The sequence below is a fragment of the Antrostomus carolinensis genome, unplaced genomic scaffold (assembly GCF_000700745.2).
Source record: "Antrostomus carolinensis isolate BGI_N321 unplaced genomic scaffold, ASM70074v2 scaffold46811, whole genome shotgun sequence".
Lineage (NCBI taxonomy): Eukaryota > Metazoa > Chordata > Aves > Caprimulgiformes > Caprimulgidae > Antrostomus > Antrostomus carolinensis.
The window spans coordinates 8516-29523 of record NW_010295748.1 but is presented as its reverse complement, the minus strand read 5'-3'; the positions used below and the strand labels follow the sequence as shown (position 1 = coordinate 29523).

General features: G+C 38.2%; 1 protein-coding gene across 1 annotated transcript in view; it reads left to right on the top strand.

Annotated features, from left to right (window-relative positions):
* Window positions 1-1640: 1640 nt before the first annotated feature.
* Window positions 1641-21008, top strand: part of LOC104532783 (myosin-10) — a gene marked incomplete at both ends in the record, with an annotated part of 27665 nt that continues 8297 nt past the window's right edge. The window contains 12 exons of the mRNA XM_029087492.1: window positions 1641-1733; window positions 5578-5641; window positions 7316-7414; window positions 8350-8493; window positions 8790-8885; window positions 12402-12520; window positions 12955-13107; window positions 13490-13663; window positions 15456-15629; window positions 17000-17114; window positions 18194-18256; window positions 20695-20888. Coding sequence (XP_028943325.1) covers window positions 1641-1733; window positions 5578-5641; window positions 7316-7414; window positions 8350-8493; window positions 8790-8885; window positions 12402-12520; window positions 12955-13107; window positions 13490-13663; window positions 15456-15629; window positions 17000-17114; window positions 18194-18256; window positions 20695-20888 — 1488 coding nt within the window. The remainder of the gene's footprint in view (window positions 1734-5577; window positions 5642-7315; window positions 7415-8349; window positions 8494-8789; window positions 8886-12401; window positions 12521-12954; window positions 13108-13489; window positions 13664-15455; window positions 15630-16999; window positions 17115-18193; window positions 18257-20694; window positions 20889-21008) is intronic.

Here is a 21008-nt window from a genome sequence, read left to right as displayed (position 1 = left end):
GCTAGAATCTGAAATGTAAGCTGTGACGTTCTGGCTGCGTTTAATGTACGTAATGTGGTTTATTTCAAGCTGTGTGCAGCATGGTGAGCGAGCTTCTCATTTTTATACTCGGTGTCTTAGCAGGAGCTGACAGCACGGTTGGGAGAAGAGAATGGGAGGAATGGTGTGAGCAAATGCTTTCCCACTAGCTGATGCGCTTACATAGGAAACTTTTAGAATATAAATTGCAGGTGTGCGTAGAGTGGTTATAACAGGGATCTAGTATTTCTCCAATTGTGGATTTTTTTTTTTTGTCAATTGAAAAGTGCTTCTGAGAGCTGTAATGTTGGCAGACCTAAGGTGTAGTGCACAGGCACTGTGGCCTTAGTGGTGTTTAGTATGCTTGGAGCCAAGACTCACACACTTATTTCTTTAGATGCTTCAGAATTCAGAGAATACATAGTCCCAAAGGGAATATATTTGGAAGTAAACAAGTTTTGAGCAGATAACTTGAGGTCACATTAAAGAACAAGCAGCCATGAGTTTCCAGGAGGAATTCAAATATATTTCAATACACAAATAAAAAAGTCTCTTTTAGGTGTTAATTAGTGACTTTTACAAATTCCTGTGTAAAAACTGACATCATGTGGAAACCTTAGAGACTTATATTTCCCATTCTTTGATGCTCATTCTGGGGCCTTTATTCATTGGAAAAAGCAGGTATGAACACAAGCATTGGTTTTTGAGACCACATTCCATACAGCTTCACTTTTTTTTTTTTTTAAAGCCATCCTTCAGAGCAGGAAGACAATATCATATTTTCCTATGTACATACATGTCTCCTGGGCTTCTGGAAGCAGCACAGACTTTTTTTGTTACCAGACCTCCTCATGGACAGCAATTTTAAAAGCTGTTGTGCAATTTCCTCGAGATAAGTACTTTGATTTCTACATCCATTGGCTTGAAGTTAAAGAAATGTTTTTTTTTTAAAAAAAAAATCGCATTAACCATACTGAGCAATATTGGCTGAATTGAGCAATCTGGAAATGATCTTTGTATTTGGTGTTGCTCAGTTCCCATTATGCTGCTCTGGCAGGCTTCTCAGGTGCATTCAGGTCAGAGATGTTGCAATGATATGAATGTCTGGCTGAGTATTTCACTGATTTGAAAGGAAGTTTGAAAATAGGTATTCTCAAAGTTGCTATATTGTTAAATCACAAAACAAGAAGTTTAAGAATAACCTTACACTAAAAACCAGTTAATCATTTTTTCCTCTGAAGCACTCAAAGTCTGTGCCTAATTTCATGAGCCCTAAATGTGATATTTCTTTTCTGTGTTCAATGATTTTCGACATCCATTAAATCCTATATGGTCACTGCTCCGTTTGTGTGTGTATGTGTGTGTGTTATTAAAAAAACAAAACCAAAACAACCAACGAAACAAGAAAACCCAACAAAAAACCCAAAACACATTCTTCACTGGATGGAGGAGTCAATCAGCAGATTTAGAAGTGAGGGGAAAAATGCTAACCCCTTTCTGAAGGTGCTGTCACTGCCACAGGCTGGGTAAAAGGACTGGCAGGAGGAAGCAGAGCGTAGGAACTGTTAATTGCCTCTGCACTGTGCTTATGTCTGTCTCTTTTCTGTTTGTGTGGTTTTTAGGGGGAGCTGGAGCGTCAGCTTCTTCAGGCCAATCCCATTCTGGAGTCTTTTGGGAATGCAAAGACAGTGAAAAATGACAACTCCTCCCGCTTTGTGAGTTACTCCTTTTCTCTTCAGAGTCTGTGAATCTGGATTACTGTTTATGGAGAAATTACCTTTTTAGGAACTTGGTGAATTAGTATCTGAAGCTTTCTTTGTCCTCTTTCCTCCAGGAATTCAGGTTCTCTTACAGTGCTTTCTACGTTGTGTTGGGTCACTGGAGATGCATCCTCACTGGCTCTTGGCAAAACCTGCTCTAGTTTTATCCACCATACTTGAATTGACAGTAGTGTTCATAGTCTAACAAATTCAGCTGTGCCATAGAGCTGAACTGGGGCTTGCACACACAAGTTACTGCTGAACTACTACAAATAATGAAGGAGTATGGCATCAGCATGGAATTTGGCTAAACATGTCGCCTTCTTGTCAGTAGCTGTGACTTTGTTAATTGATTAGTTGAGAGAGAACATCCTCTATTTTTAAAAAAGCACAAAACTTGAATGTGAAAACTTCTCTCAGTTGCCATGCCCTTCTGAGTGATTTACTGAGGCAAACTCAAAGAGACAGCATGACTTGTTCAAGGTGCTGGGCACTCTTGTAGCTGGTTGATGTTTTTGTTGGGTCAGTACCTTCTGTTCATCTACTGTTTTGGTGGCAGATAACTTCTGATGTGTTCCATTGTTTTAAAAAATAGTGGTGGAACTCGGGGTGAATAGCTATTTACCACTTCTTAAACTTCCTTTCATTTGAAGGGAGGGGAAAAAAAAATCTCCTGTTTCAGGGGAAGGATGTTTTTAGTACAATTTAAAACTGTATAGGAGGTATTAAATCTTTTTCCTTGTGAGAACAAAACTAAAATTTATAGAACAAATGAAAGATTTCTTGGCTGCCTTGATGCTTCAACAGTTGCTTGGATTTATAATGTATGAACTCTTGGCCCCAGTGATAAGGGCTCTGGAAAACTATATAACTGAAACCCTTAAATAGCCTTTCCAATTGAGAAGGGAGAGCAGGGTACTGTAGAAATTCAACTTTGCTAATTTTATAGTCACGTTATTTACAATATTGGTTGATGCTTATATATGTTAGGTATAGGATTTATAATAGCAACAGGTTTCATTGTACAATAATTCTTTGTTACACCTCTTGAGTGCATCAAGGATTGTACTAACTTAATGAGGATACTTTTTTCTAAAAGATGTTAGCATCTGGTTTGTATTATACTGAAGTCTGCATTGCCATCCTGAACATAATAACTCAGATGGCTCTGGCTCTGTTTTTATAAAGGAGCAAGTATAATGCATTCCAGATGGTGTCATCTCATGGAGAAAAAATAATCTTTAGTGAGAACCATTTTAAAACCTGACTTAAATATATATATCTTCCCACAAAGTGAGAAGTGCTGTTGTTGAGCCCATACAGGCTTGACAGTCTTCACCATGCAGCATGAGGATGCCAGCCTGTTCCCTCCTTGCTGATAATACCAGATAGGACTGAAATAAGGCTAGTGTCAAATCATTATTTTTTTTCTTATTTCTTCTAACAAAGACAGTGTTCTCTTGTGTCTCAGGAAATAAAGTCTATTTTGCACTGGTTAGGAGACTGGGCTTGCTGGGTTTGTACTGCAAGAACTAAATGCTTCCTTCTGATGTGTTTTTTACAAAACCATGTACTTAATGCTATAATGATAGTGTAAACAGATTGCAGTTGCTGGATGACCACCACTACAGTCTCTCAACTGATAAATTAAAGATTTCATAGCAAGATTTGCCAGTGCTAGCTAAAAGGATGTATTAATCTTTTGATTTTAAGAAGATGAACTAGATAAGTGACCTCTCTAGTACAGACTTCAGTGATGGCTGAACTCTGAAGTAGGGAGTATATGGATTTCCTCTCAATTATTTTAGTTTGTGGAACTGGTAACTTGACAGCAGAAATTAGATAAGTTTTAAGAGTGAAACAGAGTAAAGTGGTTTTTAATTGTATCAGAATAAGCTACTGACTAGACCTTACATAATGCTTCATGTTTGTTTTCACGTGTAACATGGCAAATCCAAGCCATGCCATTCTAAAAAGGCTCTGTGGTACCTGTTCTGGGTAAAAAGTTGTCAGCTGCTGGTCTTGACATGCTAGTACTGCCACATGCATTGGATATCTAGTCTGTTGGCTGAATTTCAGTAAAATGTCACTTTGTTCTTTGTGACAGTTATAAATACAGCTTTGTGGAATTGTTGCTGAGCGAAACGTATGCTTCAGTTACAAGCTGAGCTTACAGTCTCCTGTTGCTTCATACTCGGAGATCTGAGTTGGAGTGCTGGTCGCTGACAGGCATGCTTGAAAACAAGCCTTGTTCCTTGACACTTTAGTGCCACTGGCTTTCCAACCAGACTGCAGGTTAAGCACTAGAGAATAATCATTGAAGCTAATTGAAAGTATTCCACCAGTTTTCTTGAAACTTGGAGAAATCACTTTTGAGTTGAAGATACACAACCAGTCACAATCACGGAGCAGTTACTTTGCTCTGAGACTAAGTCAGGATAAGACTGGTAGGTAGGTTGTACCTTTCTCTGAATTCACTGGTGTGGCTGGGGGGGAGAAACTTGGTAACTTGTGCACACAAATCTTTTTGACATGAATGGGCTTTATCAGGGAAGGGTTTGGTGTCTGGGAAGGAAGTTGCAATAGCTCAAATGATTGCAGCAACTTGTTCAGGTGTAAGTCCGCAGCATGGCAATGTACCCCATAATATATACGTACTAGGTTGGGCCATTGCTAGAATACGTGTATTCTACATGTTTGTGGAGAAGAATATTTACTATGAAAATCAATAGTACAGCCCTGAGCTGAATGGATCTGCCAAACAGGAATTCCCTTTAACATACCAATAGCACTAATCAGTCAGACTTGAGATAAGCGAGGATTTGGGTATTGATTGTAAGACCATTTTCAGAAGGCCTCTGCAAAGGATATTAGTAGGTGGCTTTATGCAGATACCACCAAAAGAAGCATTTAGACAGTTGTTAGCAAGATGCTCCCTGGTCTCCAAAACCTGTTAGTGTGTGGATAGAGTAGTGTAGAAATTGGATGCAGTGAAAACAGAGATCCCAGTGCATGTTCCCACTGGTTTCTTCACATGTTTGCAACCGGAGGAATACCCAAGAGTTTCATGAGCCCAAACTTGAAATACAGTAATTGTGCTGTTAAAGTTGTCCAGCTCCAAGCCAGAGCCTGTTGTCCTGGTGGGAATGTTTGTAGCCAAGTGACAAATCAGATTGGGAAGCTAATGTGGCTTAAAACTGGTATCAGATATCCACTCACAACCACTTCCCACATAGAGCAGCTCTTGGAAAGGAAGGGTGCTCTTTATTTGGCCCTTTGTGGAGAAAAGGGGATGTATGTGGAAGAAATGGGTGTACTGGCTCTTAGTCCTTTCTTTACCAGCTGCTAGAAAAGAGAGGCCATGCAGATGGAATCATCCTGGTTTTGGAAATGGAAGTAGAAGTGTGATGGGCTGGGCAGCACGCTGGGGTTCAGGATTGCTGCAGATAAAACACCTTTGGGCACCAGTAAATTTGCCATAGAAATAAACTTAAAATCTCAGCGTTGCCTTCAACCTTAGAGAGCATGTTTTATCAATAGGAGAAATTGAGCTTCACTTTTGGAAGTTTTTCGTATCTATCATATCTAGAATACTTGTTCTTTAATCTTTAGAAAGTGTTTGTGTGCAGCGTAACTTATTCCATTGAAATGATGGCTGAGCACATTGAAGGGAAAAGATTTCGTTTGAACTGGTGTGAAATGCTTGACATATGAATGCATTTGGATTATGTTCTTATCTAGATAGCATTGTTGTCTTAATTAAAAAAAATAGTAATTATAAAAATCTCTTTCTTTGCAGGGCAAGTTCATTAGGATTAACTTTGATGTTACTGGTTATATTGTTGGGGCCAACATTGAGACATGTATCCTGCTTTGTGCCACATCATTGTAAAATGCAAGTTTCCAGATTGTTTTGCTTTTGACCCTAGAATTCATTGGAATGCAGTGAAAGTTTACTGCATTTCTACATTCCTTTGACAACATCCATCTCTTCCTTTGTTTCAAAATAGCTGATCAAATATCAAAGTCAGCATGCTTCCTTGTGCTTAGAAATCAGATATTCCAAAATTTAGCACTCTGAAATCTGCTGGATTTTCAGACTGACCTTAAAACCAGAGTATGTTAAATAGGGAAACCATGTAAAGTGTGCTTGTGCTATAAACAGTTCTAGAAAAAACCACCTTCCTAATCAGCAGCTGAGCTACTGGACTGTACCAAAAGCTTGGCTGTGCTCTTGTCAGTGCTGCAGAAGCAGCTCTCAGAAGAAGGTGATGCTCATTACAAAGTGATGGAGCTGGAAATGCTGGGCCACCTTCTGTTTTCTTAGGTCTTCTAGATACCAACGTAGGCTCAATAACATCAGACTTACTAGCAGTTAATACTGGAGCCTAATTCCATTTGAACTTTAAGGTTTGATTTATTTATGATTGCATAAGAACTAGTAAAAATACTTGCACTGAAACCCTTCTCTAGAATTGTTTTCTTTATACTAAAACTAATGTGTGTAACTTTTTTTTTTTTTTAGTTTGTTTAGCCTGTTTTCTGGGGGAATAGCAATAGAGGGGTCATAAAATTATGAAATCAGAAGTCTCAGTAAACAGGATCGTGTGAGTATTAGTTGTAAACAATACTGCAGTTAACATTCTGTTGCTGTGAGTTAAACCGCTTAATTTTAAGTGCACTGAATGTTTGGAACTATCACATAATATGAAACTTGAAAATATGAAACTTGAAAATATGAAACTTGAAAATAAAGCTGGGAAGTTCTCTAGTTATTAAAAACATGCTGTAACGATAAATTATTTCTTTTCATTCAGCACAAGAATGAAGTTTTTGCTTTTATGAAAGGTCAGATGAATTGTTTTGCCCAGAGCTTTGTGAAAGCAGGAGGATTTAACTCTTGGGGAATTTTTTCTTCATCACAAGAACTCATCCTTGCTTGTGTACCGGTGCATTTCAAGTCTCTGTCCCATGTTTCTTTTACCATATGGAATATCATGAAATAAAAACTTAAATAGCATTACAGCTCATGACAGCTGATTAGATGCTGTCTGCTGCACAAATTGAATTTGGGAGCAGTTTAAAGGTGCCACAGACTGTATGTGAAAATGCAGTGCTTGGAAAAAACAACAAATGCACTTCAGATAAAAGTACTTTTGAGTTCAGCAGCTGCTGGGTTTTTGGTGCTAAGAGTTCAGCTGTGACCTTAGTAGAAGTGATGGAAAGAGAATGGCCAGCTCCCCTGCTCGCCTTGACTTAGCTGGTCTGTTACAGACGATTGTCAGCTGCGTGTAGCAGGGAAATGCCCTCAACATCCAAGAAATGAGTTTGCTAAAATTAACTGTTGGCCTCTACCAGTCTGAATTTGAAATGTTTTGTTTAAAGTTACTGAGAGTTCATCTTGGACATAATCCTGTCATTAATATTAAAGTTCTGTTTGGTCTTAAAGAAATTACATAGCCTGCTTTGAAAGTTTTGTTTTCATTGAAGGCTTTTAACCAAAAAATTGTAGAAGATCCTTGACTCGTTATAATCAGACTTGTTGGAGAAGTCTCGGGCTGTTCGTCAGGCCAAAGATGAGCGGACATTTCATATCTTCTATCAGCTGCTAGCTGGAGCGGGAGAGCACCTGAAGTGTAAGTTGAGAATCTGATTTTGTAAACCCGTTGCTTCTGTGTGCAGTGCCTGTTATTTCAGTCTTAACACAGTCGCGTTTGAACTGTTCTTTAGCCTTGAAACCATGGGTTTTAAAAGAGAAGTGAAAAGCCAGGTGACTTTGTTTTGAAATAACTTCAAGTATGCAACTGTTGCATTTCAAGCAAATGACTCCCACATGACAAAGTCCATTTTGGGCAACCTCTGGCTGGGAATCACTGGATTGAAACTGCAGTGCTCCCAGCTGATAAATAACAAATCTGGTCAGCAGGGACAACCTTATCTGTTCGGGACTATGCCTTCAAACTGGGTAAAAACCAACCATTTTACCAAAACATAGTAAACCCTGCAGCTTTCTTCAGCCACTGCAGTACTATATTGATTATCTACACTTTTGTGCAGATAACTTTTGGTTCTACACTTTTGTCCCTTATTAACTGGGTATTTATCTTAGGTTGTGATAATTGAAACTGTACGAAGGTACAGGCTCCAGAGAATTGATCCACTCTTTCTCCTCCCGAATTAAACCAGTGTTCAGCATCCTTGATGTGGTGATCATCAATACCTAACTCAGTTTCTGCCCGTGTCTGTTACCTTTCAATAGAGATACTTCTTTTAGGATATTCCAAATAGGGATTTGAGATTATGCTAGGTCTAAAGTTGAGTAATGTTCTGTTTACAGGCTTAATGCATTTTAAAGAGCTAATGTGGGTTGCTACAGATACAGCTTATGGGAATCTGGCTTTGGCTTAAAAGGTACACTCGTATTTTCAGAGTTTCAGAAGCTGGTATAATGGCTGTTAGCCATATTTGAGGAATTCATTTCATAAAGCATATTTTGCATGTTTAGTGAGATCAGGTGGGTGTGAACAGCAGATTTTTAGCTTATTTTTCTGTCTCTTCCCCTCTGTTACAGCTGACTTGCTGCTTGAAGGATTTAACAATTACAGATTTTTATCTAATGGCTACATCCCCATTCCTGGGCAACAAGACAAGGATAACTTCCAGGAGACTATGGAAGCCATGCATATCATGGGATTTTCACACGATGAGATCTTGTGTGAGTTACTGAGTCTTTTGGATTTTTAAAGTGTACATTTTTTTTCCTCGCATGCACTTGCCAATTTAATGCCACCAAATTTAATGTTGCTTCACTGTCTTGAAGCCTGCAGCAAATGTTTGATTAATATGAGCTAGAGTTAAATTAAAGCTGTTTGCCCAAAATGTACAGTACAAACTTTATTTTCTTCCTGAACTTGTACTTTGTATTTGGAAGTGACACAAGTAACAGAAAAAAAAGTTGTTAAGCTGAACTCTCTTCAATTAAACTGCTGCATGTGCCTCTTGTTAACACAGCAATGCTGAAAGTGGTGTCTTCAGTGCTACAATTTGGAAATATTTCCTTTAAGAAGGAGAGAAATACCGATCAAGCCTCTATGCCAGAGAATACTGGTAAGTTGATCACGTTTGTATTGTTTCCTTTAACTTGCACTGTAGTTTTCTTCCTACCATTTATTTAATGTGTATCTTTAAAAGCACAGAGCAGTCTTCTGAGCTTCCTCGATAGCGTTCTGTGCCAAAAAGAGACTGGGTCTGTTGTCTTACTAAAACTCTCCCATTCTCATAATGCAGACAAATTTAAGTATCCATCAACAGAATTTGCTGTTTGCATTGCTTCTAAACTTTGAGCAAGTATTTCAGTTGTGGTCTTGTTTATCACTATCTACAAAGACTTAAGCACTAGGGGAAAATGTGTGCTTAAATCAGTTTGTTTTCTTTGGTTCTTGACAGCAGTTTTCTTGCCAGTGATAAGAGCCCTGGAGCCAAGCACAACTTCCAGAGTGGAATGGCTGAACATAAACATGCTGTATTTAGAAAAAAACGATTTCTGAAGTGGCGTGGCAGTGTGACTAAGATTTAATTTATCAGTTAGGACTTGCAATGTGGTTGGCATTTTGAGGATTATATTTCTTCACAAATAAAAGATAGCTGCTAAAGCATATCTCAGATTCTGTAAAACTCAGGTGTTTAATTCAGTACTTCAGTACCAGCCTTTTAAATGCTCTCATGGAAAGTCAACTTTGGGAATTGAAATGAAAAGAGATGTAAGAACCATCATTCCCAGGACCTGATGCATGTGCTCAACTCAAATGCTTGTCTGGGGCTCATTTTGTAGCTGCCCCAAATTGCTGTGCATGTAGGTTGCTTGCAGTGTCCAAAATTTTCATCACTTCTCAGAGTGGTGGCCTGCTGCCCAAAGCACTCCAGCAAGTAGGTATGGGTTAAAGTTCAATAGTCAGGGACTCGATATTTGGCTGGCAGTTGGCACTTTGGGTTTTACAGTGAGGAAAAAAGCTCAGATGAAGGATTAATTTTTTAGGTAAAAGCCCAACTTGGACAACTCAACTGAGTCATTGTCCATTTAGAAGTCATGATGTAGAAAGATACTCACTTCCTGACAATCTTGACTTTTGTTATATTACCATTGGTTTTTAGACATATATTTATATCCAGTATTACAATTCAGAATTTATTGACATTATTGGTTATTTATAATACTGGATGCAAAATTCTGAAGTATAAATCAAAGACACTGAAAAGCTCAGATCATGGTTAAAGCATGTTTCTGTTCTCTTGTACTTAAAAATCACTTTATTTGGTTATGTGATCTTTGTTATTGTATCTTTCTGAAGACACTGAGTGAAACTGATCTCTCCTTCCTTGTCCTCTGTATTGTCACATCTCGCTGTAATGGGTGTCCCTAGCGTCCTCCAGAGAAATAAGTGTGTCTTGATAGGGACTCCTCTCATTTAGAGGCACGTGTCTGAAACAGGTCACATTAGTGTATCCACAGCTGGGAAGGAATTTGTGTGGGTAGTGGAGATGTGAACCTATTCAAAGAATATAGAAAGCAAATTCTACTCTCTAGGTAATAAATATAGATAAACAAATCTTGGTTTCAAGTATAGTTACAAGAGATGGCAAGAAAGCCATGTAGCCTCCCTGGGTGAAGAGGAGGGAGAAGGTGTATTCAGAGAACAATTTCATGCTCACCAGCTTTGGAAGAAGCCGTTTGGCTGAAGGGGCAGAGGTTCATAAGCAACCTCATGAAGTTCATGCCTCAACTATGATACAAACTTTTTAGTATTTTTGCTTTATAATAATTCAAAATTTTACATCCAAAACCCAATAGTAATAAAACACAAGTCAGGGTAGTCGGGGCTTTCTAACAATCCCACCTTTTAAATGGACCTTCCTCAGGTCCACAAGATGAATTACTTTTTTTTTTTTTTTTTTTTAAATTGCAAGATTAATCGAGCTGAAATGGTGTGAACCAGTCCTGCCCTTTGAAATGGTAGAGCTTTGATGTGAAAATGGTTTCGTTTCCTTCAGCTGAACATCTGAAATGCTGGCTACAGCCTCCTTCGCTCTCTGAATCCGATTTGATTTTTAGTATTGCCTTTGCTGCAGTTTGTTGTTGTTGTTACCTAAGCTATGGTTCGTTACAAACTGGAAAGGCAGGGACAATAATTCCGTATCACAGGTTTACTAAAGAGGAGCTGAGTTTGGAGCGCTGCATGGAGGGCAAGGAAACCCTTCCTTCCCTAAAAGCTGCAGTATCCCTTCCATAGTATCCATTAGGCCACAGTCCCGAGCTGGTGCTCGTGGCTACTTAATATTTTCAAGTTCTTGGTTTTATTATTTTTTTTAAAAAAGGTCTTGACAGCACTTTCTACTCAACACCTAAGGTTGTAGGTTTTGTCTGATGTGCTGATGTGTAGTTTTATATTCACAGCACAGAAATGTTCCTGTACGTAGCTAAAGTGAAAAGAGCGCTCAATTTGTGATGCTATCCTGATTTTACTGATTCAGTTGTGTCTTGATTCATGAACCCTTCTAGTGAATCTATGGCCAGACAGAGAATCTTAACGTTAAGAGCAAGCAGTAGTGTTTTTAAAGCCAGCAAAACAAAAAAGTACAGAGGAAGCTCTTTATAATGGTTTTAAAATCTATTTTTCCAATGCTGATTTGTAAAAATAGTTAGGTTTTCTGTTTTGTTTTGTTTTTTTCCATTTTGAACAAGCTGTCAGATACAAAGATAAGGCGTTAAAGTACTTACTGGGTAGTGTGGAGGGCTTCCTGCTAAAGGACAACACTTACCCGGACAACACTAAAAATACCTTCAGTGTCACTTTCATTTTTAGAAGTATGGAATCATGAACACCCAAGCTACTGGGAGATTTATTTAGAAAAGGGGATTGATGCAACAGGAATATGTAATGGTCTGGGTAACGTGTTTGTTCCAATAATGAATGTGATACCAGGAGAGGTCATGCTGTCTAAAGAAAGTGTGCTGCTGCTTGTGTTGTTATTCTATATAAAATATTACAAACCCGTGTTTTAAATAGTTTAAACTATGTATTTTGATACAGTCTGTAGTAAAGCATTACACTGGCATACCTGCTGAAATGGAAATAGTTTTTCAGCATATTTAGTATGCTGGAGTTGGGGTGTGATGTCCTCGTACTGTGCTTTTCTTTCTAGAGATGAGAAAATTAGTGTTCCCAATGAAAGTAACAACATGAACACTTGTGCATGGGCTGTGCACTGTTAAGTGACTTCCCTGCAATTTAATGAATTGGTTTTTTCATTGTTTTTTTTTTTCTGCACTCCCCTAAGAAATGAGTAGACCACTGGATTTTCTTAGGGGAGTGTAGAAAAAAAACAATGAAAGAAACAATTCATTAAATTGTAGGGAAGTCATGTTGGTTGAACCTTCCATCATCCACGCGGGTGGTGGGGTAGGTCTGTCCCCAGGACACAAGTGCATCTCCCTCACTGCTATTTCACCTGGCAGTTCAAGTTTTAAAGCTGGCATAGGACAGCCTTTGTCAGTAGCTTGTCTCAGTGGTGTTGCTGGCTGCTGTGGAGGGTTGGAATGCTTCCACTGATGACTTTGATCTCCAGTCGCACAGAAACTCTGCCATCTGCTGGGGATGAACGTGATGGAGTTCACCCGGGCCATTCTGACACCACGCATCAAAGTTGGCAGAGACTACGTTCAAAAAGCCCAGACCAAAGAACAAGTAAGTTTTGGTGCTTTGAAGATGCAGTGAAACTATACCTCATCCTGATTAGCTCTTAACAAAGAAAATTGGGATTAAGCACGTACTGCCACCGACTTTGTTTTCACTCTCTGTCTTTATTAAATGTTCTTACATGGTAAAAATCAATGGTAGAACAGAAGAAACCTTTCCCTTTCCTTGGCCTTCTACTGTCATTGTTGTACACATCAAATGCACAGAGACCTGGTTTGTTTGGGTTTTTTTATGGAACAGTTTAAAAACTAATTTTTCATAACATTAATCACACTGTGTACTGTTCCTACTGGTTGTTTTCATTCCTCCGTGGCATTAACTCCGTTAAACTTCTCTTACTTAGTTATTTGTGATAACATCCATGTCTATGTTCTTTTGATGACTTCTCCAGGGTAAATAAATGTTCCTGTTTGGATTTTCAGGCCGACTTTGCAGTGGAAGCTTTGGCAAAGGCCACCTATGAACGCCTCTTCCGCTGGCTTGTTCACCGCATTAATAAGGCTTTGGACAGGACCAAACGACAGGGAGCGTCTTTTATTGGAATTCTGGATATTGCTGGATTTGAAATTTTTGAGGTACTTCAAAACATTGCTAATATCAGTGTGCGTTAGGGACTGAGCGTGGAGCCACTTAATGCATGAATATTCCGAGGCTGCAGGAAGGTTTGTTGTGTAGTGTGCAAATGCTTTGACAACTCTAAATTACAGTGCCAAAAAGTCAACTTCAGTCTAAGTTGTTCTTTTATAAGTGATGGTTTTTCCTACTATACGTTATTTGATTATATGTAATGGGGAACATAGAGTTTTGAATAACGCATTTTCTAGTTTTCTTTACAAGATATGCGAACGTTGCAGAGTTTTCTGGGGAGTTTCCCTGTGAGGTCAATTTTTTTGACTTCTAGATATGTGATAAAGCCTGTCACTGAATTATTTTTGCTTACTAATGTTATTTTTGTAGTTGAACTCCTTTGAGCAACTCTGCATTAACTACACCAATGAGAAGCTTCAACAGTTATTTAACCACACAATGTTTATCCTGGAGCAAGAGGAGTACCAGCGAGAGGGCATAGAGTGGAATTTCATTGACTTTGGACTGGATCTGCAGCCTTGCATTGACTTAATTGAAAGACCTGTAAGTTTGTGCATTAATAATGCTTTAGAGAGAAGAGGTTCCATTTATGGGTTTGTCTTTTACTGTCTGCAAATTGTAGGCCTCTACAGAGATTTCTTGTGGAGCTGGCACAAAAAGTGAATTAACTTGAAGGCTGAAATCCAAAATCTAAAATCACATGTTTTAGTGAAAGGATTTATCCTTATGGGCCCTGATGTTAGGGTAGAACAGTAAGCGACTACTTTTGTACTTCTTTTCCCTCATATAAATGAAGTCTTTAGTCCTGTCACTTTCCTATTACATTGCATTATAGGGGCTTTAGAGTGGTGGCTCAGTCAGAAGGCTTTTCAAGACTTTCAGTAAACTTTTTTTCATTTGACATCAATAGTGAAACTTCATTTAGAGTAGAGCTTTGCCTTTGCTTTACTCTGTCTGCCTTGCAATTAGGAAAACAATATCTTAAAGGTGGTTTTAATCACTGTGCTTTTTAACGTATTCTTCTGGTTGCTCAATATGTGGAAGCTGAAGAAGGCTTCAAAGAGCAGGAGGAGCAGTTGGGTTTGGGTAGGGGAAAGGGGAGAACAAAGATCATCATTCCTGAAAGTTATTCTTCACACTTCAGAACTACACTGTCAATTATTTTATGACCTTTTAAATTAAACCTAGGGCATTGCAGTTCCTACTCTACATTTCTGTGTGAGTGTTCTCAAATACACATAAGCTGTTGATGATGCTGTGCATCCTGAGGAGCAGAAAAGCCCATGAGCCATGTTGCTGTTTTTCTTTAGAGAAGAAAAAGGGAAATCTTGTTTCAGTTACCAAAGGGTTGCACTTTGTGTGTGGAACTTTCTAAAGTTCTGCCTCCTTGGAATGTAAAATCTCTGCCAAAAAGCCTGAGGGGGTAAGTGCGGATGCTTTCAGTATGCAGATGTTTAGGTGAATATCCTGAAATGCATCAAATTACTTGATTATTTTTTTTTTTTAAAAAGCAAATGTCAATGCCTTCATAATTGTTCTGTAAATGTGGTGCCATGTAGTAGCCACATAGAAACATCTCTCTTCAAATGTGTAAACTTTAGAATCTTTTGAAGTATAAATGAGTATAAACTTTTTTCCATTGCTTTACCGTGTGCACCAGTCTGTCCTCTCTGAGGGAAATGATCCTGTCAAACAATCCTACAGCTGCACAATACAGGCATTGCTTGTTCCCTGCTTCACTTAAGAATAAACAAACCTTCAGATGGAGTGCTTAAATTGTATGGAAAGAGAGGGAGTATATACAGCTATGCTGGCTGCTCTGGTTAAGCCTGCTGAATCTCTTTTGGATGCTGCTACTGGAGATCAACACGGGGCTTTGGCAAGGGGAAGCTTGGTGGCTACCACAGCAGTATCGAGTGGCTGGAGGGATAATTGTCTTCAGTTTAGTTCACATTAAAGCATGACATTAACTACTGTAGAGATGCAGATGAGCTGCTGTGTGTGCACATGGCACAAAAGTGTTTGGAAGGTAACTTTGGAGGGCAGCTATTCCAGTCTCTGCTCAAAGTCAACACTAGATCAGGTCACTCCTGTCTAGCTCTAATATATGTTGAAATAAATTTGTTTGAGTCATAATGTCATTAATTGAACTGGACTCCCCCACAGCTTGTTTTAATTTAAAACAAATTTGAGCTCATTTAGACAACTTTTTACTGTGACATTCAATGGTGTGTTTTAAATATTAAAATTTAAAGTGTGTGTGTGTGTGTGTGTGTATATATATATATGAAAAATATTAACATATTAACACAGATTAAATCCAACTGGGTTTCAGGCAAATCCTCCTGGTGTGTTAGCGTTACTGGATGAAGAATGCTGGTTCCCTAAAGCTACTGACAAGACATTTGTGGAAAAATTGGTCCAAGAGCAAGGAACCCACTCCAAATTCCAAAAGCCAAGACAGCTAAAGGACAAAGCAGATTTCTGTATTATTCACTACGCAGGCAAGGTAAGGTTTAAATGTTAAATGATTGGTTAGAAATGTTGGTTTTGGGTAAGTACAATGTGGTGTAGCCACCAAATGTAGACATACTTGCACAGGAGGGTGACCTTGTTTCATTTTCTTGAGCATCTTTCTATGGAACTCTTTTTACCAAATAAAGCTGAAAAATATAAATTAATAATAAATTAAGCAAATATTTCAGTTTCTTTTAATTGTGTTGTCAGGTCTTACAGGTGAGTTTTTTCAGGACTTGTATTGAAAGGAATCTTTCAGATTTTTAGAATAAATTGTTTGTGTGAATGTCAGTGGTGCCATCTACATAATTGTAGCAATAAATTATACATTTTATTATATCAATAGTTAAAACAATAAATTAAAAATTATGAAATCATCACTATTACTGTAGTTAATAATAGGTTAGTTGTGAAACAAAAGGTTACTTTTAGGTAATCAAAAAGTAAACCAGCTTGATGCCTGACTACTGGGAAGTGATTGTTCTGAAGAATGCCTTACTTCTGCCCGGCTGAGTGGGCATTTCTGGGATGCACTGCATCGCAGATCTTCCTCTGACACAAGGCATTTTTCAATTTGTGATCAGAATGTGTATTTCCTTCAAAACTAGAATCGTTTATAAAATATCTTCCCCTGCAGGAAGTACTAAGAGGATGTTCTGATTTAGTTGTCGATGCTGGAAGCATTTAAGCGTGCCTTTCCTTCCAAAGCCTGTATTTAAAAATAAAAAACTCAGTTTGTTTGAAGCTAAAACGTGCTAGTCTGCATAAAGGTCTTGTTGGACTTAGAGAATTTTAGGACTCTCTTGGGTTGGAATGAAACCGTGCTGGTAGCATTGAGTTTTCAGCTGCTGAGGTATAATTTAATTACAGACCACAGAATTGGTTCTTTCAAGATAAGAGTTTTGTTTGTTTTCTTCAAAGAACAAAGTGTTTCAGTAGAACTGCTATGGTGAAATAAAAAAAAAAAGTCATGTCGCAGCACATCCTTAATTTACTCTCTAGTAATTTAGATAAAGTAATTAGGATCTATACCAGAGGTTTTTTTTAGATCTTCACAGTGAAGAGTGAAGCCTTATTTTGGCAATAACTCGGCTGAAAGTGTACACCAGCTATTAGTAAGCAAAAAGTCAGGTTGCTAAATTTTAAAGAAAACTCCTGTTTGCACTTTCAAAAGAATAATTACTTTTTGTGGTACTTAGAAGCGTTCTAAAGAGGCACACCAGACTCATAGCAAACATCAAGAAGAGAATATGAGGAAAATATCAGTGTAGTATTTTGAAAGCTTTTTTTTGTGTGAAGCTAGTAAATTTAAAACTAAAGGTGGTCGTGTGTCTGATCATGTGCAATGTGGGTACTTTATAGGTCGACTACAAGGCAGACGAGTGGTTGATGAAGAACATGGACCCCCTGAATGACAATGTGGCTACACTCTTGCACCAGTCTTCTGACAAATTTGTTGCAGAGCTTTGGAAGGACGGTAAGAGACGTGCTCTGAGTACACAAATCGTTAGCAGTTTTACCTTGCTGGATGAGTTATTTTTCTGTGCCTGTTCCCTCCTCACTGTCCACCTCTACGTTGTAAATATCTACCGCATTTTCTCTATTGTTCAGTGCCAAAAGTACAACAAGGAAGCTCGATTGCACCTCTGGTCCCTTGCACATGTACCATTTCTGAGTAGCTGCTTCTCATGTTCATTATTTGAACTGGTGTTCACTTACTCCCTGTTACCCTGTGTCAAATTTCATCTGTAGAATCTTGTCCAAAGCTCTTCGTTTGAATTGCTGCAGTTAAGTCCTGAATGTGAACAGTTGTAGTGGTACTTGCTGTTAATAAAATGTTGTCTTGTGTGAGCACCAGCACAGCTGTTTCTTATGCAGTGGTGGGTCAAATTCTGGAAATCTACATCTCCTAAAATAAAATTAATTAACAGCCATACTAGTGCTTAGATATTGCATATTAAAATCAAGTGCAATATTTTCCTATTTTAACTGTCCACTGCTGTTTATCTTGTCTACCTGCACATCAGCTTAAAGTATTTTATCAACACTGTTACCAAAATGTTCCAAGAAGCAGAAATAGCCAAATACATGCTTACAAAGACTTTTCTATTATAATTTTTAACATCACAGTATATCAATTAGAGTATATTTACATGCCACAGTTTATAAATCTTGTAGTTTCTTTTTCTGTGAGAAAATTAATCTTGTGCTATAAATGATGCTGTAGGTTAATACTGAGTTTCCCTCTTACTCTCAGGAATACTTACTTGGTTCAGCTACAGAGAGCAGTTTTAATGAATGTATAAAGAACTTTTTGATTGGGGAGCTGCTCCTTTCCTTTTGAGTTACACACACAGAAGCAGAAGTGTTTTGGTCCAAATATGCAAAACCTGCTTCCACAGATAATTGAAATGTGCATGGAATATCTTGTGGCCTAATTGCTGTTGTAGCACAGTTAAGTCTGTTTGCAATTGATGAACTTGTTCTGTTTACTAACTGAAGTGTCTTGTGTATCTGCTCTTCTGTCTTTCTGTTTTTACTGTTTCTCTGCCTTAGAGATTCAGAATATTCAGAGAGCCTGTTTCTATGACAATATTACTGGGCTTCATGATCCACCAGGTGAATGGATATAAAAACAGTAGGCCGACTAAAGGCAGGGCTGTTGTATCAACAGGAAAACCATTTTTGCTCGTAGGCTTGCATGAACTTTTCATTTCATGCTAAACTTAGGTATACTTCCACAAGGCAATGATCTCTGAGTGCATACCTATTCAGTTGCTGCTGCATACATATAGCATCTGTATTTTTTGCATTGCCTTTAAGCATTGCAGATAAAAAGGTTTGTCGCTTCCTAGTTCCATGTTGAGATGCAGAATTGCTTCTTAAGTGATAATTCTGGTAGCTCCAAGCATTTGAGAGAATGCATAAGCTTTGTAACACTATCAAGCTTCTTTCTGCAGTCCAACACTGACAAAACTCTGGAACATTTTAGAACCTGGATGTATTTTTTTGGGAGAAGAACTGAAAACTGTATTCAAGTATCAGAATGAGTGCTGCAGTTGTAGTGGGGGTAGTAAGTGAAATAAGCTTCTTCCAGAGTTGCTGAAACAGTTTTGTTTTGGGGTTTTTTATTTAATTAAAAAAACCCTCTTTAGTATTTCCCTTTGTAGAGGTTACACACATTTTTTGAGGTATCAAAAAAATCAACAAATTCACTTATTTGGAATGTCATTTTTAAAGACACTTTAGGTATTTTATCCAACCTCTTCCTCATCCTTCTCGTATTCCTCTCCCCAAGTTTAGAAATATGTGCATGTGAAGGTTGTCTTCAGACTTCTGATCTTTATTTGAGTTTATCTTCCACTACTCGTGATACATCACATGCTTGAGGAAGATACTGGTGTTTCCTAAAGAAATTACTAGTGGGCTGGAGTTTTGAGGCTTTAGCTAATGAATGATTGTCCAGTCACGATGTTCAATGACTGCTCTTAACCTATAGGGAAGACTTACATTTAACTTCAATAATCCTCAGTGAAATATAAATAACTGTATTCTGGTTGGAGGACAGAGGGGAGCAAAACAAAAGATGCACAATTAACAGATATTTACAAAATTTTAAAGAGTATGTGGCCAAACAAAAGCTGAATGGTGTCCAGTTGTTAGTGGTGTCTGGTGGGTGCATGTTTCTAGTATTCACAAGCTTTTATGTTCATCCTCTGTAAGACTGATTCCCAGTAATCTCTACCCCATTTCTGGTTTAGAACTGAATTCTACTTCAAAGTAAATAATTGGGATATGATCTTATGAACAACTTGCCACCTACTTATTCTTCTGATTTTAATGAGCCGCTTAGATTCTTGTGTTCAAAATTGTGTGGAGGATCTGGGCTCTGCTCTGTATTCCATGTGAGACTTACAAGTGGTTATTGAAACTTGCTGCCCTGTATTTTTCTGCTTTTAATTTTCCTTTTTTATAGACCTTTGCAAACCAGTTGAGTACAAAATCAAATATTGTCACTTATTTCTCATACACAAAACTACTTCTGCATAATTCCCTCTGCTTTGGTTTGAATGAATTTAAAGGTAACTTCATAAAACTTAAACTGTAGTCTACATATAGCTGCTTGTTCCTGGCTGCCCAGCCTGGGTTTCATGGAGAATCAATAGATCTTGTGGATTTGCTCAGCACTAAGAAGTGCCAACTATAATTATTAAGGTGTTAAGCCACCTGTGTATTTTATTAGCGAGCTGTTTAAATAATTGTTGACATGCACATGGAATCACGCTCATCTTTTTGGGCTAAAGGTTTTCATGATGGCAGTTAGATTTGTAATTTGTGCTTCTGAAGAAGAAATTGTAGAGAATCTTACCCAAACATTCAGAAAAATCAAAGAAAAATCTCTTTTCTGATGTTTTATGGCAGCTTTGAAGTGCTTTGGTGTGCAGTTTTCCTGTTTTGAAACTTGTCTTTTGGCAAGCGAGGTCTTTGCAGTTGTATATAAAACTTTTGAAGAATTCTTCAGAGTAGCAGACTAGCGGAAGTCCGGTAGATACTTTTTTCCTCTCTGGTCACTGAAATAACACTGTTTCCAACTCTTCTGTAAATAGCTTTGAATATTCAATGAAACTCAGATTTAGTCTGTATAATTACCATGACTTGTCATTTTAAGCAAATATGCAGAGCTGTCTAATTCCAGATATTCAACCCAGAAATACTTTGCATTGTAAGAATTCAAATAATTGCCAGTTTCCAGGCAACTTTCTGCCTCTTGAAAGTTGATTTAAAGGAAATGGCTTTACTGGTCATGTAGAACTGCAAGTAAAGAGCTGGATATCTTAGTCTGTACCTACTAAAGCTACACTATTCTGCTGTATAAGTTTGTGGCTTTTGGTTCCACTGCTTCTGCACAGCGTCGCTGACTGCCTTGCCTACTGATGGCATCTTCTGTCATTTGTCCCACAAAGCTTCTGCTGCTGCACTATTGCTCCTCTTTCCTCCTGTCTTTATACCTGACAAATAGTAAAGTCCACTTAATTATTTTCTCTTGTCCTTCCCAGTGGATCGTATTGTGGGGCTGGATCAAGTCACTGGAATAACAGAGACAGCTTTTGGCTCTGCCTACAAGACCAAGAAGGGCATGTTCCGTACCGTTGGCCAACTGTACAAAGAATCACTCACCAAGCTGATGGCAACACTCCGAAACACTAATCCCAACTTTGTTCGCTGCATCATTCCAAATCATGAAAAGAGGGTATGTGCTACAGACCACTCCTCCAATTCTTTCTCTTTACTAAAGTCCTTACCTGCATTTTAAGTTACGCATGCTGTGTCTTCCTTTTGAAATCTGAAGCCGGGTTTCACAAAAGTTTTA